General features: G+C 42.9%; 1 protein-coding gene across 1 annotated transcript in view; it reads right to left on the bottom strand.

The window, feature by feature from the left end:
* Positions 1-16,459, bottom strand: part of LOC133544296 (cadherin-22-like) — a 589,788-nt gene that overhangs the window by 137,237 nt on the left and 436,092 nt on the right. Inside the window, exons 7-9 of the mRNA XM_061889489.1 lie at positions 9,248-9,415; positions 5,352-5,533; positions 5,026-5,282 (exon numbers count right to left, since the gene is read on the bottom strand). Of these exons, the coding sequence (XP_061745473.1) occupies positions 5,026-5,282; positions 5,352-5,533; positions 9,248-9,415 (607 nt within the window). The remainder of the gene's footprint in view (positions 1-5,025; positions 5,283-5,351; positions 5,534-9,247; positions 9,416-16,459) is intronic.

Here is a 16,459-nt window from a genome sequence, read left to right as displayed (position 1 = left end):
ATTAGCGGTGAATACGCTGTATAATACCGGCGGGCCAGCTCTAATGTTAATTTGATATTGCCTCAAGGGTCAAATGAAAATACACGCCGGGCCAAATTTGGCCCGCGGGACCAGAGTTTGACACCCATGGAATATCAATCAATCAATCAATGTTTATTTATACAGCGCCAAATCACAAATGTCTCAAAGGACTGCACAAATCATTGCGACTACAACATCCTCGGAAGAACCCACAAAAGGGCAAGGAAAACTCACACCCAGTGGGCAGGGAGAATTCACATCCAGTGGGACGCCAGTGACAATGCTGACTATGGGAAACCTTGGAGAGGACCTCAGATGTGGGCAACCCCCCCCCCCCCCCCCCTCTAGGGGACCGAAAGCAATGGATGTCGAGCGGGTCTAACATGATACTGTGAAAGTTCAATCCATAGTGGCTCCAACACAGCCGCGAGAGTTCAGTTCAAGCGGATCCAAGACAGCAGCGAGAGTCCCGTCCACAGGAAACCATCTCAAGCGGATCAGCAGCGTAGAGATGTCCCCAACCGATACAGGCGAGCGGTCCATCCTGGGTCCCGACGAGCGGTCCATCCTGGGTCTCGATATATGGTTATGGGTTGAAAATGATTTGCAAAGCATTGTATTCCGTTTTTGGGCTTCACGGTGGAAGAGGGGTCAGTGCGTCTGCCTCACAATACGAAGTTCCTGCAGTCCTGGGTTCAAATCCAGGCTTGGGATCTTTCTGTGTGGAGTTTGCATGTTCTCCCCGTGAATGCGTGGGTTCCCTCCGGGTACTCCGGCTTCCTCCCACTTCCAAAGACATGCACCTGGGGATAGGTTGATTGGCAACACTAAATTGGCCCTAGTGTGTGAATGTTGTCTGTCTATCTGTGTTGGCCCTGCGATGAGGTGGCGACTTGTCCAGGGTGTACCCTGCCTTCCGCCCGATTGTAGCTGAGATAGGTGCTAGCGCCCCCCGTGACCCCGAAAGGGAATAAGCGGTCGAAAATGGAAGGATGGATGGATGTATTCCGTTTATATTTACATCTAATTTCCCAACTCATATGGAAACGGGGTTTACCCCATATGTCTGAATTTCAGGACCCCCGTCACCATCTCCGAGTGAAAACAGACTGTATATTTGCAGGTAGAGCTCTTCGCGAGCAACACTTTTGCAGTCTTTGCAATGCATCTCAGACCTCATTGCTCAGGCTGCATTGATATGCAGGTCCTAAAGAGTGAAGCGCCAGAGGCCACCGGCTCGCCAACTCGGCTCAGTAGGTGGCTTCTGGCCAGCTTCCCCCCCTCCTCCCATCCACTTAATCACCCATTCATTTCTTCATGCGCACACAAACATGTATCACATGCAGCCCGGTAGCTGGGGGCAGCCCGTGAACGACAGCGCTGCCAGTGTGTTGTACTTTATTACACCTGGAACTGTGCGCCTCATGCATTTTTAATGGGGGTAATTTGCACAGGGGCCCCCGCCAGTGTCAGTGTTACACTCCGACAGCGACACTGTCTTAGCCCTTATCTACTTTCCGAGGCAATTGCTCTTGCGAGGAGGCGTAAACTGCCAGACCTCAGTACAGGAGATTACTCTGCGATATTGTCTCTTATCGTGCTTGCCGATCGGGGAGAGGGGGGGGGGAGAAAAAAAAGAGACGGACGAGGAAGCTTCATCTATTGTGCGGTCGGCTCCGGCTTACATTCCATCTTTGAGATGAAATCGGCAACCTGTATGCGCTCCCCCCGCAGGTGAATTATAGCTGTTGTAAAGCGCATTTTTCATTGTATAAATGTGGTTCCAATGAAAATGTGTTCAAGCCCACTGACAGCAATACGGTGATGAGTTTTTGCTATATTGTTGTCATATTCAACCTCTTCTTTGAAACAAGTACATCCACAACCCGATTTGTCTTTTCATTTAGACAATGTAACAAATTACATTTTTGTTTGTACGTTTTCCAGAGCCGAGAGTAGGCAGGATTGGTACCATGGGGCCAAAGAAAGTTGTGACTGACAGCACTTTGATTAAGAAGGTGAGAAGCATACCTATGCAGGTTCTCATTCATCAAGGTCTAAGGGCGTTCAATTGTTCGCAACTGGACTGCTTGGTTTGTCTTGGAAGACGTTTCGCCAATTAACTGAACAGGCTTCATCAGTTCATGCTCATAGATTTACATTGGTCAGATCTAGTCCAAGGGGGTTGGTGCCAAAACCAAAATATTCATACTCCATAAACCAGGAGGGTGTGCCTGGGCAAGGATGGTTTTGCCCTATCGTAGTGAGAAAATCAACTGTTTTAATAGAATCAGAATCTTTATCGATCCCCAGGGGGAATTAAGATTTTCAGATCAATCCCATTCAAGAGCAGAAAAACATTACAGGAAGACAGAACATGATCGCTGACAAGTGTCTGCCAAATTCCGGCGCCCCTTACAGAAAAGGTAAGAAACAGGTAAACATTGGGTAGGGGGGGAGGTGAGAAATGGCCAGAGACAGAATTTAGATTGGTCAGATCTAGTCCAAGCGGTTGGTGCCAAAACCCAAATATTTATATTCCATAAACCAGGAGGGTGTGCCTGGGCAAGGATGGTTTCACCCTATCGTTGTGAGAAAATCAACTGTTTTCATGCAATCAGAATCAGAATCTTTATTAATCCCCGAGGGGAAAATTAGATTTTTAGCACAATCCCATTCAAGAGCAGACAAACATTTAAGGGAGACAGAACAGGATCTCTGACAGGTCTGACAAATTCAGGTGCCCCTTACAGAAAAGGTGAGAAACAGGTATACAATGGGGAGGAGGGAAGGTGAGAAATGGCCGGAGACAGGAGCTGATCCAACAATGCTCATAGATTTATATTGGTCAGATCTAGTCGAAGCGTTTGGTGCCAAACCCCAAATATTTATACTCCATAAACCAGGAGGGTGTGCCTGGGCAAGGATGGTTTTGCCCTAAGGTAGTGAGAAAATCAACTCTTTTAATCCAATCCAATCAGAATCAGAATCAGAATCTTTATTAATTCCCGAGGGGAAATAAAGATTTTCAGCTCAATCCCATTCAACAGCAGACAAACATTACAGGGAGACGGAACAGGATCGCTGACAGGTTCCCCCAAACAGGATCGCTGACAGGTTCCCCCAACTTCCGGCACTCCTTACAGAAAAGGTGAGGAACAGGTAAATACTGGGGCAGGGGCGAGGTAAGAAATGGCCAGAGACACGAACTGATCCAACAAAGCAACCAAGAAAGTCGACCAACCAGCAATCATGGCTGTCAAAGCCAACGATAGTCGTAGAAGTGTAAAGTCCTCTTGTTCGCATTGAGGTATCATGTGGCAAAACGATCACTACACGTACAAAATAGTCGGAATCGCCCGCGTAAGCGTAGCCTCCAACAAATAACAGGACCAGAATGCAATTTGTTTACAAGTGAATGGAATGCTTACGCAGGGGAATTCCGACTATTTTGGACTGGTAGTAGTCAATCCACAGCGATCGTTCTGCCACACAATACCTTCGATACTAACCAATGGAATTTAAACTTCTATGACTGTCGTTGGCTTTGACAGTTACGATTGCTTGTTTGCATTAAAACGGTTGTTTTTCTCACTACGATAGGGCAAATCCATCCTTGAGCAGGCACACCCGGTTGCTTTATGGAGTATAAATATTTCAAGTTTTGGCACCAACCGCTTGGACGAGGTCTGACCAATCTAAGTCTAAGGCCTTTTCTACACTAAGGGTTAATTCCAGGTTGGGGAGGAGACCCTGCCCCAAGTGGAGGAGTTCAAGTACCTAGGAGTCTTGTTCACGAGTGAGGGAAGAGTGGATCGTGAGATCGACAGGCGGATCAGTGCGGCGTCTTCAGTAATGCGGACGTTGTACCGATCTGTTGTGGTGAAGAAGGAGCTGAGCCGGAAGGCAAAGCTCTCAATTTACCGGTCGATCTATGTTCCCATCCTCACCTATGGTCATGAGCTTTGGGTCGTGACCGAAAGGATAAGATCACGGGTACAAGCGGCCGAAATGAGTTTCCTCCGCCGTGTGGCGGGTCTCTCCCTTAGAGATAGGGTGAGAAGCTCTGTCATCCGGGAGGAACTCAAAGTAAAGCCGCTGCTCCTCCACATCGAGAGGAGCCAGATGAGGTGGTTCGGGCATCTGGTCAGGATGCCACCCGAACGCCTCCCGAGGGAGGTGCTTAGGGCACGTCCAACCGGTATGAGGCCACGGGGAAGACCCAGGACACGTTGGGAAGACTATGTCTGCCAGCTGGCCTGGGAACGCCTCGGGATCCCCCGGGAAGAGCTAGACGAAGTGGCTGGGGAGAGGGAAGTCTGGGCTTCCCTGCTTAGGCTGCTGCCCCCGCGACCCGACCTCGGATAAGCGGAAGAAGATGGATGGATGGATGGATGGGTTAATTCCACCAAACCTTATGATTGTCCACACACACAATGGTTGTTTAAGACCTCTCCCCAACCGTCCGCCGGCACAACGCAACTTAGATATCTGGTCAGGACACTCCTCACTCTTTTGCTTCAACCTTCATTGTCCATTTGTTGTTTGGTAACTTTACCTACTCTGGACCTAGACACTGACTCTGCGACAAACATGGCGGACAATAACTGATACAGTCTGTCTTGCCACTCCAAAGCATTTGTCGTTTTCCGTAGTCTTCCCTCGACGGTCGGGTAATACAAAGCATAAGCTACCTTTTTTTAAATCACATCCACGGGAGCTCACATTCTAGTCGGCTCTCCCCTCGACAAACGGACAGTTTTTTTTGTAAGTAGAGTCACAGCTGACCTGGACGTTCGAAAGTTCTCTTGGTGTCTGAGATGTGTTGTTTTCGAAATAGCTGCAATTGCGCGTTTCCTTCTCCTATGGTATTCATGTGTGATTTCCGGAACCGTCCGTACATGTAGAAGAATGATAGACACGGGCATGTCTGGATGACTCGCCTCCATCGGAAACCTAACCCCCGCGGTTACAACGTACTTCAGTTGTTGACGCTTCTCCTACCTGACAGGTTTATTCTTTACATCCGGATCTTTCGCTGTGACGACGCCAACCAGCGCTCCAACTCTGGCGTCCTCCTGCACCTCCATGACTGTGCCTTCCACCGGCTGAAAGAGCGGCGGCTCGTCCACGTCTGACACGCTGACCCGCACAATGGTCTGGTCTCGGAATGTGCCCAGGTCCACAAAGCGGGGGTCCACGTGTTTATTGACCGCCTCCACGACAACATTGTGGGTGCGCTTGCTCTCAAAGTCCAGCGGCTGGAACAAAAGCAAGTTAGTTTTGGTTCACCTGCTAGCTGAATTGACTCGAATGGTACGCATGCGTACCTTCTTGATGGACACCACAGCTTCCTGCGTAATGGCGTCGGTCGTGACTTTGAAGAGCTCGCCCCCTTCTTGGATAAGGTAGCTCATGTCCGTGTTGTCTCCCATGTCGGCGTCTGTGGCGATCACGCGTCCTACCGGCGTCCCCACAGCCGCCCCTTCTGATACCATGAACTGGTACATCTCTAAACGAAAAAAAATAAACAAAATAATGAGTTGAGTTCAAGAACAAAATAAATGACTTGAGGTGTAACAAAAGAGTCTGCTTTACCATGAATTGATCAACGTGGAACCCGACTTAAACAAGTTGAAAAACGTATTCGGGTGTTACCGTTTAGTGGTCAATTGTAGGGAATATGTAATGAGTTGAGTTCAAGAACAAAATAAATGGCTTCAAGTGGAACAAAAGAGGCTGCTTTACCATGAATTGATTAACGTGGAACCCGACTTAAACAAGTTGAAAAACTTATTCGGGTGTTATCGTTTAGTGGTCAATTGTAGGGAATATGTAATGAGTTGAGTTCAAGAACAAAATAAATGGCTTGAGGTGTAACAAAATAATCTCCTTTACCATAAATTGATTAACGTGGAACCCGAATTAAACAAGTTGAAAAACGTATTCGGGTGTTACCATTTAGTGGTCAATTGTAGGGAATATGTAATGAGTTGAGTTCAAAAACCAAATAAATGGCTTGAGATGTAACAAAAGAGTCTGCTTTACCATGAATTGATTAACGTGGAACCTGACTAAAACAAGTTGAAAAACTTATTCGGGTGTTACCGTTTACTGGTCAATTGTAGGGAATATGTAATGAGTTGAGTTCAAGAACAAAATAAATGGCTTGAGGTGTAACAAAAGAGTCTGCTTTACCATGAATTGATTGACGTGGAACCCGACTTAAACAAGTTGAAAAACGTATTCGGGTGTTACCGTTTAATTGTCAATTGTAGGGAATATGTAATGAGTTAAGTTCAAGAACAAAATAAATGGATTCAGGTGTAGCAAAAGAGTCTGCATTACCATGAATTGATTAACGTGGAACCCGACTTAAACATGTTGAAAAACTTATTCGGGTGTTACCGTTCAGTGGTCAATTGTAGGGAATATATAAGGAGTTGAGTTCAAGAACAAAATAAATGGCTTGAGGTGTAACAAAAGAGTCTGCTTTACCATTAATTGATTAACGTGGAACCCGACTTAAACAAGTTGAAAAATGTATTTGGGTGTTACCGTTTAGTGGTCAATTGTAGGGAATATGTAATGAGTTCAGTTCAAGAACAAAATAAATGGCTTCAGGTGTAGCAAAAGAGTCTGCATTACCATGAATTGATTAACGTGGAACCCGACTTAAACAAGTTGAAAAACCTATTTGGGTGTTACCGTTTAGTGGTCAAATGTAGGGAATATGTAATGAGTTGAGTTCAAGAAAAAAATAAATGGCTTGAGGTGTGAAAAAAGAGTCTGCTTTACCATGAATTGATTAACGTGGACCCCGACTTAAACAAGTTGAAAAACTTATTGGGGTGTTACCGTTTAGTGGTCAATTGTAGGGAATATGTAATGAGTTGAGTTCAAGAACAAAATAAATGCCTTGAGGTGTAACAAAATAATCTCCTTTACCATAAATTGATTAACGTGGAACCCGAATTAAACAAGTTGAACATTTTTTTCGGGTGTTACCGTTTAGTGGTCAATCGTAGGGAATATGTAATGAGTTAGGTTCAAGGACAAAATAAATGGCTTGAGGTGTAACAAAAGAGTCTGCTTTACCATGAATTGATTAACGTGGAACTTGACTTAAATAAGTTGAAAAACTTATTCGGGTGTTACCGTTTAGTGGTCAATTGTAGGGAATATGTAATGAGTTAAGTTCAAGAACAAAATAAATGGATTCAGGTGTACAAAAGAGTCTGCTTTACCATGAATTGATTAACGTGGAACCCGACTTAAACAAGTTGAAAAACTTAATCGGGTGTTACCGTTCAGTCGTCAATTGTAGGGAATATTTAATGAGTTGAGTTCAAGAACAAAATAAATGGCTTGAGGTGTAACAAAAGAGTCTGCTTTACCATGAATTGATTAACGTGGAACCCGACTTAAACACGTTGAATTCAATTGAGTCAATTGTACGGAATATGTACTGTACTGTGCAATCTACTAATAAAAGTTCCAATCGATCAATCAATTCTCAGGGCATAAAACACAAGGGACTGCAGTAGATTGTTGGACTACCTGCTGTAATGTTCCAGGGTTTAACTGTTGATAATGTCATTAAATGCATAAAACCTGCCAGAGTTCATTATGGACAGAGAGGAAAGACATTACACTTTCCGTAACCTGTGTAATAACCAAGCTGTAGCGACAATGTTGTAAGCGTGGACACTGAGGAACTCTTTCTAGCAAAGCTAGCTATAGCAAGAGGTCAGCAACTGAATGGCTTTTGAGTTTGTAATGCACAACACAATGCGGTAGGACACCTATCAGTACTTAGTGAAAAACATGAACAATCTTATAACAGTATCTGTAAAGTATTAGCCCGCATTCCATGTTTTGTTTGTACACAGCTAGCTCGACAGTGTATGTACTGTATTTTAATAGCAAGCATGGTCATGATCAATATTATAGTGACTAACTAGATGGACAGTTGTGTGTTTGGTCCAACTAACCATGGACGTTTCCTGTTTATTTTGGTTAAGCACTCCATTTATATCAGCATAGTTTGGCTCCAATTTCCACATTCACCGCATCAAGTCAGATTGACCTTGTACTTATTACTATGAATGTGTGTCTATATACATATACACACACACATATATATATATATATAAATATATATATATGTATGTGTGGGAAAAATCACAAGACTACTTCATCTCTACAGAACTGTTTCATGAGGGGTTCCCTCATTCATCAGGAGATTTCCTGACGATTGAGGGAACCCCTCATGAAACAGTTCTGTAGAGATGAAGTAGTACAGAACTGTTTCATGAGGAGTTCTCTCATGAAACAGTTCTGTAGAGATGAAGTAGTACAGAGCTGTTTCATGAGGGGTTCCTTCAATCATCAGGAGACTTCCTGATGATTGAGGGAACCCCTCATGAAACAGTTCTGTAGAGATGAAGTAGTAGAGAACTGTTTCATGAGGGGTTCCCTCAATCATCAGTAGATTTCCTGATGATTGAGGGAACCCCTCATGAAAGAGTTCTGTAGAGATGAAGTAGTACAGAACTGTTTCATGAGGAGTTCCCTCATGAAAGAGTTCTGTAGAGATGAAGTAGTACAGAACTGTTTCATGAGGGGTTCCTTCAATCATCAGGAGACTTCCTGATGATTGAGGGAACCCCTCATGAAAGAGTTCTGTAGAGATGAAGTAGTACAGAACTGTTTCATGAGGGGTTCCCTCAATCATCAGGAGATTTCCTGTTTCATGAGGGGTTTCCTCAATCATCAGGAGATTTCCTGATGATTGAGGGAACCCCTCATGAAACAGTTCTGTAGAGATGAAGTAGTCTTGTTATTTTTCCCACACATACTTATTGCGCTCTACCACGGTATCGAGCACTATTCTCTGGATAATCCAATCAAGACGTATATATATATACATATATATATATATATATATATATATATATATATATATATATAAATATATACATATATATATATATATATTTGTTTGTGAGTATATATGGTATCAGCTTAATTTGTATAAACTACCCTGAACTGTGATATGCGCTGGAAACATAAACCGCACACTTCTACAGGAACCTATAGTTTCAGGAACTTCAATTTTCTCTGAACTTTGAGCGGAAAAGAGCCCATTGATTTCAACTCCCGCATTCAAATCACGTCCGACGACTTCCATGTCTTTCAGAGGCTAACTTATCCGAACACTCACTCTGCGGGAAGCGTGGTGGGTTGTCATTGACGTCCGTGATCACTATGGTCACCGTGGTGGAGCCGGAGAGACCGCCCATTTGTCCAGCCATGTCTGTTGCCTTGACGACCAGCTCGTAGCGATCCTGCGTCTCGCGGTCCAGGTCTGCCACGGCTGTCATTATGATGCCTAATGAAGAGTTAAATGTGCAGAGGAGTGGAAAAGTGAGTAGTTAGTATCGATAACCTGAATGAAATCAATCTTTTATTTTGGAGCAGCGCATGTGTGGACTTGTCCTCTTGTACTTCTTCAGACTTCCTGACACAGATTGTTTTAAACCTCAGCTGTGTTAAAAATAATCATATATGCCAAAAGGACGCATCCTCCATGGAAGATGATGATGAGCCGCCATTGGAAAGAAAGTGAGCAAGCTCTACGTTGATGAAACATCATATCGGAATACCCAGATTTACATACTGGTTGTCTGGAGGGGATAGTGGTCGATGTAAATAGAGTTGTGAGGCATTCCTACTAAAATTAGAATCAGAATCAGAAATATTTTATTAATCCCTGAGGGGAAGCTGCACCCCCGATCGTGACAGGACGGATGTTTACGGCTAAATGAAATACATTGTTTTATAGATAATACTAACCCCGTTTTTATATGAGTTGGGAAATTGTGTTAGATGTAAATATAAACGGAATACAATGATTTGCAAATCCTTTTCAACCCATATTCAGTTGAATATGCTACAAAGACAACATATTTGATCTTCAAACTGATAAATATATATATATATATATGTGCAAATAATCATTAACTTTCGAATTTGATGCCAGCAACACGTGACAAAGAAGTTGGGAAAGGTGGCAATAAATACTGATACATTTGAGGAATACTCATCAAACACTTATTTGGAACATCCCACAGGTGTGCAGGCTAATTGGGAACAGGTGGATGCCATGATTGGGTATAAAAACAGCTTCCCAAAAAATGCTCAGTCTTTCACAAGAAAGGATGGGGCGAGGTACACCCCTTTGTCCACAACTGCGTGAGCAAAAGTCAAACAGTTTAAAAACAACGTTTCTCAAAGTGCAATTGCAAGAAATTTAGGGATTTCAACATCTATGGTCCATAATATCATCAAAAAGTTCAGAGAATTTGGAGAAATCACTCCACAGCACTGTATCAAAAACCGACATCAATGTCTAAAGGATATCACCACATGGGCTCAGGAACACTTTAGAAAACCACTGTCGCTAAATACAGTTTGTCGCTACATCTGTAAGTGCAAGTTAAAGCTCTACTATGCAAAGCAAAAGCCATTTATCAACATCCATGGGCCCGAGATCATCTAAGATGGTATGATGCAAAGTGGGAAAGTGTTCTGTGGTCTGACGAGTCCACCCGCGACCCCGAAAGGGAATAAGCGGTAGAAAATGGATGGATGGACATTGTGTCTCCGGACCAAAGGGGAAGCGAACCATCCAGACTGTTATCGACGCAAAGTTCAAAAGCCAGCATCTGTGATGGTATGGGGGTGCATTAGTACACAAGGGATGGGTAACTTACAAATCCATTAATGCTCAAAGGTGAATACATGTTTTGGAACAACATATGCTGCCATCTAAGCGTCGTCTTTTTCATGGACGTTACAACAGCGTGGCTTCGTAAAAAAAGAGCGCGGGTTCTTTCCTGGCCCGCCTGCAGTCCAGACCTGTCTCCCATCAAAAATGTGTGGCGCATTATGAAGCGTAAAATACGACAGCGGAGACCCCGGACTGTTGAACGACTGAAACTCTACACAAAACAAGAATGGGAAGGAATTCTACTTTCAAAGCTTCAACATTTAGTTTCCTCAGTTCCCAAACGTTTATTGAGTGTTGTTAAAAGAAAAGGTGATGTAACACAGTGGTGAACATGCCCTTTCCCAACTACTTTGGCACGTGTTGCGCCATGAAAATCTAAGTTAACTATTATTTGCAAAAAAAAAGTTTGAACATCAAATATGTTGTCTTTGTAGTACATTCAACTGAATATGGGTTGAAAAGGATTTGCAAATCATTGTATTCCGTTTATATTTACATCTAACACAATTTCCCAACTCATGTGGAAACGGGGTTTGTATAATGTCTCCGTACAAAAACAATGTGTTTAGTCGGAAATTCAAAACAAATATTACAGGACACATTTTAATATTTTAAAGCCTTACAGGAGGAAAGGGATTCACATGACCCCATTCGGCTTCCCTGACACAGTAAACGTGACAAATTTGGGGGTGCGGTATCCATTTTGAGTTTTGATGCTCATAAAATGTGTTTGTCTAAATTCTAATTCACGTAGAGTGGCGCTTTTCAATCATTCTCAGCAGACTGCTTTGCGAAATGATTACCATCCCTCTTCCTGCAGTGGGGTTGAGGTGGACGGGGTTTGGTGGTAGCGGGGGGTGTATATTGTAGTGTCCCGGAAGAGTTAGTGCTGCAAGGCGTTCTGGGTATTTGTTCTGTTGTGTTTAAGTTGTGTTACGGTGTGGATGTTCTCCCGAAATGTGTCATTCTTGTTTGGTGTGGGTTCACAGTGTGGCGCATATTTGTAACAGTGTTAAAGTTGTTTATACGGCCACCTTCAGTGTGACCTGTATGGCTGTTGACCAAGTATGCCTTGGATTCACTTGTGTGTGTGTATAGGCCGCATATATTATGTGACTGGGCCGGCACGCTGTTTGTATGGAGGAAAAGCGGACGTGGAGACAGGTTGTAGAGAACGCCAAAGGCAGTGCCTTTAAAGCCCACCCCAAATATTGTTGTCCCGGATGAAATTCGGAAGGGGCACTGAACTTCGGGAGTCTCTTGGGAAAATCGGGTGGGTTGATAAGTAACAAAAAAAATCTTTCAACAAAGGATTCTATCCAATTTGCAAATAGAAGATGTTACATTTTACTGCTTTTTAAAAACAACATCCTGATTGGGGACCGTTGACCCTGCTGCTTGTATCTTATCGAAATGTATTGCTTTAAGAATAAAATAAGTCATTGGAAGTATGATAAACGGCGATCAAACAGGTTTTATGAAGAGAAGCTTAACTTGAGACAACTTGAGACGAATACAGGACACGATAACACTTTTATGAGAGTCAACAGAAACCAGGATTACGTTTCAGAGCTCATTTTGAAAGGGTGTTTGATAAAGTTCAACCGAAAATCACTAAACTTTGTGGTTCCAAACGCTTCTGTGGAGAGGCGAAGCTGAGGGTCCGACGGAGGGGCGGGGCACGCTGGAGCCCTGCCCAAGATGGCGTCAAGGAGGCGGAGAATGCGGCTGAGTGGAGAGGCGGGGCGTGCCGGTAGCGACGCTACGAGCAAGATCAGGTGCGTGGCTCGCACACCGCCACGCAATCATCTTATCTACTCTGGCTGTATAAGAGGGGAGAAGGAGGAGGGATCGTTGCAGAAGGAGTTGGAGAGCCTGCAACGATGAACGTAGAGCAACAGAGAGCGAGCCGCGGACAAAAACAGCGACCTACGTTGGGCGCCAAAAGTGTTAGACTCCTGCCGTCGTCGTGCGGGTTCCAAGGACCATCAAGGAAATACATCGCTGAGCAGGTTTGACTCTTGTTTATTCTTTCAATAAAGCAAGCCTGTCTGCGGTCGGGACGCTTTTTAGCTCCTTCTCTCCTGCTTGCTCTTCGCTCGCTTTCAGTCGGCCGCCTCGTCGCTGTCTTCGTCTGCGGCTCGCTATCTGTTGCTCTTCGTTCGTCGTTGCAGGCTCTCCGACTCCTTCTGCCATGATATCTCCTCCTTCTCCCCTTTCATACAGCCAGAGGAGATAAGATGATTGTGTGCCGGTGTGCGAGCCACGCACCTGATCTCGCTCGTAGCGTCGCTCCCGCCTCTCCGCTCAGCCGCATTCTCAGCCTCCTTGCCGCCATCTTGGGTAGGGCTCCAGCGTGCCCCGCCCCGCCGTCGGCTCCGCCTCTCCACAGCTTCATAATAAATGGGTTATACTTTTATAGCGCTTTTCTACCTTCAAGGTACTCGAAGCGCTTTGACACTATTTCCACATTCACCCATTCACACACACATTCACACACTCATGGCGGAAGAAGCCATGCAAGCCCCGAATAATGACCCATCAGGAGCAAGGGTGAAGTGTCTTGCTTAAGGACACGACGGACGTGACTAGGTTGGTAGAAGCTAGGGATTGAACCAGGATCCCTAAAGTGGCTGGCACGGCCACTCTCCCAACAGCGTAATGCCATCCCCAAATAATCATACTGCTAGCTTCCACGTTAGGCTCTTTTACTTGTAGCTCCCACGCTAGCCCACTTTTGTTTTTTCTCTTCCGTGCTATGAGCACGTTTTTGTTTGTTCCCGTATGATTTATTTCTTAAACAAATCAATTCCTACCTGCACGCCATGTCTGAATCCCGTCTGCATTCCTGGGAGAACAAACCCCGCATCACGATTCGACCCGGCTGTCACAGTATGTATGTATATGTACTTGTATATGTACAGTCTGTATATATGTATAATGTATGTTTGTAAAGTGAATGCATATGTACATGTATGTACTGTATATATGTGTATTTTTGTACTGTGAATGCATATGTACATGTATGTGTTTATATATGTTTTTTTACAGTGAATGCATATGTATATGTATGTAAATATGTATGTTTGTACAGTGAGTGCATATGTACATTTATGTGTATATGTATGTTTGTACAGTGAATGCATATAAACATGTATGTGTATACGTATGTTTGTACAGTGAATGCATATTTGCATGTATTTTTGTACTGTGAATGCATATCTACATGTATGTGTATATATATGTTTGTACAGTGAATGCATATGTACATGTATGTACATTATATATGTATGTTTGTACAGTGAATATATGTACATGTATATGTATATGTATGTTTGTACAGTGAATATATATGTACATGCATATGTATGTTTGTACAGTGAATGCATACGTACATGTATGTGTATACGTATGTTTGTACAGTGAATGCATATTTGCATGTATGTTTGTACTGTGAATGCATATCTACATGTATGTGTATATATATGTTTGTACAGTGAATGCATACGTACATGTATGTACATTATATATGTATGTTTGTACAGTGAATATATATTTACATGTATATGTATGATTGTACAGTGAATGCATATGTACATGAATGTTTATATGTATGTTTGTACAGTGAGTGCAGATGTACATTTATGTGTATATTTATGTTTGTACAGTGAATGTTTATGTACATGTATGTATACATGTATGTTTTTACAGTGAATGCATATGTACATGTATGTGTATATGTATGTTTGTACAGTGAATGCATATGTACATGTATGTATTTATGTATGTTTGTACAGTGAATGCATATGTACTTGTATGTGTATATATACTGTATGTTTTTACAGTGAATGCATATGTACATGTATGTATTTATGTATGTTTGTACAGTGAATGCATATGTACTGTACATGTATGTGTATATGTATTTGTGTACACAAATTGCTTATGTACATGTATGTGTATATGTATGTTTGTAAAGTGAATGCATATGTACATGTATGTGTATATGTATGTTTGTACAGTGAAAGTGTGTGTGGATGTACAAACTTTGAGTGTGTAGGTATGTACTGTATTTGGGTACCTATGTGTGCACGTATGTATGTATGTATATATGTATGAATAATTGTGTGTATGTGAGTATATATGTGTATTTGTATGTATGCATATGTACATGTATGTATGTATTTATGTATGTTCGTACAGTGAATGCATATGTACTGTACATGTATGTGTATATGTATTTTTGTACAGTAATTGCTTATGTACATGTATGTGTATATGTATGTTTGTACAGTGAGTACATATGTACATGTATGTGTGCATGTATGTTTGTACCGTAAATGCATATGTCCATGTATGTGTATATGTATGTTTGTACAGTGAATGTGCGTGAGGATGTACAAAAATTGAGTGTGTAGGTGTGTACTGTATTTGGGTACCTATGTGTGCGCGTATGTATGTATATATACAGTATATGAATAATAGTGTGTATGTGAGTATATATGTATGTACAATATATTAGACTCCCAAAGGATGGTTGTTTGTATCTTTAAGTGATTTCCGTCAATTAGATTTCCGTGTAGGTTTAAAAAAAAAAAATCGATATATTTGCAGACATCCAAGCCAAAGAAGCTTGGCAGGTTTATTGTAATTATTGCATAGAAGGAGACCCTCTATTTCCTGGCCATGTCGCAGCATCAGCATGAACGGCCAGCTGGTTTACTTTGCACCAGTAATATCATTCCACTTCTCGCCTTGGGATTATCCACATCAGAATCTATCGATGGATATCCTGGCTTTAGTGTGCGGTTGCGCTCCCGAAGGAGCGTCGCCCGTGTTGGGAATACAACTCAATGATTCCAGTCCTTGACCGTGTCCTACAGCCAAACTGCGCTACATACAGCCAACGGACTTAAGGAGATGATGCATGGTTTTTATTTATGTATTTTTTTTCTTCCTTGCCATCTATCAAACACCAGTGAAGACGCTTCAAAAATCCACACGGGAATTCAAGTTAAATCCCCGATGGATATAATGGAGGTGGCTTCATGTAGATGAGCTTTTTATTCATGGGAAGCAGTAATTTCACTGCATGTGATCCCCATTCCGATGCTTGCCGCGTCGCAGGAATATTCACCAATTTTACCGGTTGTGACCACGCACGCCAAGTGTGAAATAACGCCTCAGTATGCATAATATTAATCTGAAATAAAGGAGAAGACGTTCCAATCATCTTTTTGGTCTCTTTCATACTAGTTTAATTTCCTTTTTTTCCCCACTCACTAGACAATGGAAATGTGAGTCTCAGAGTTAGTTTGTGACGAACCCCAAGATGCAGAGAAGGAGGCAAGATAAACACGTTTGAATAAAAATACTAGAACAAGAACAAAAGGGGTTCAACAAAAAGCGCGCACGAGGCGGGTAACAAACTAAAAGAGCTAGCATGGGAGCTAGGAAAGAAAAGGAGCTTAGTATGGAAGCTAGCAAAAATAAAAGGGCCTGGCGTGGAAGTTAGCGGGTAGCGACCAGGAAAACAAGTCGTTACGTGTAGTACAAAGACAAATTGAAAGCAGGGAACAAAAGACAGTAAGCTACAAACTGCTACCGAAATATAGCTGACCGTTACGCCGCAATGGCACTACA

This window comes from Nerophis ophidion, linkage group LG02 (genome assembly GCF_033978795.1).
Source record: "Nerophis ophidion isolate RoL-2023_Sa linkage group LG02, RoL_Noph_v1.0, whole genome shotgun sequence".
NCBI classification, from domain to species: Eukaryota; Metazoa; Chordata; class Actinopteri; order Syngnathiformes; family Syngnathidae; genus Nerophis; species Nerophis ophidion.
This window is presented reverse-complemented; position numbering and strand designations above follow the sequence as displayed.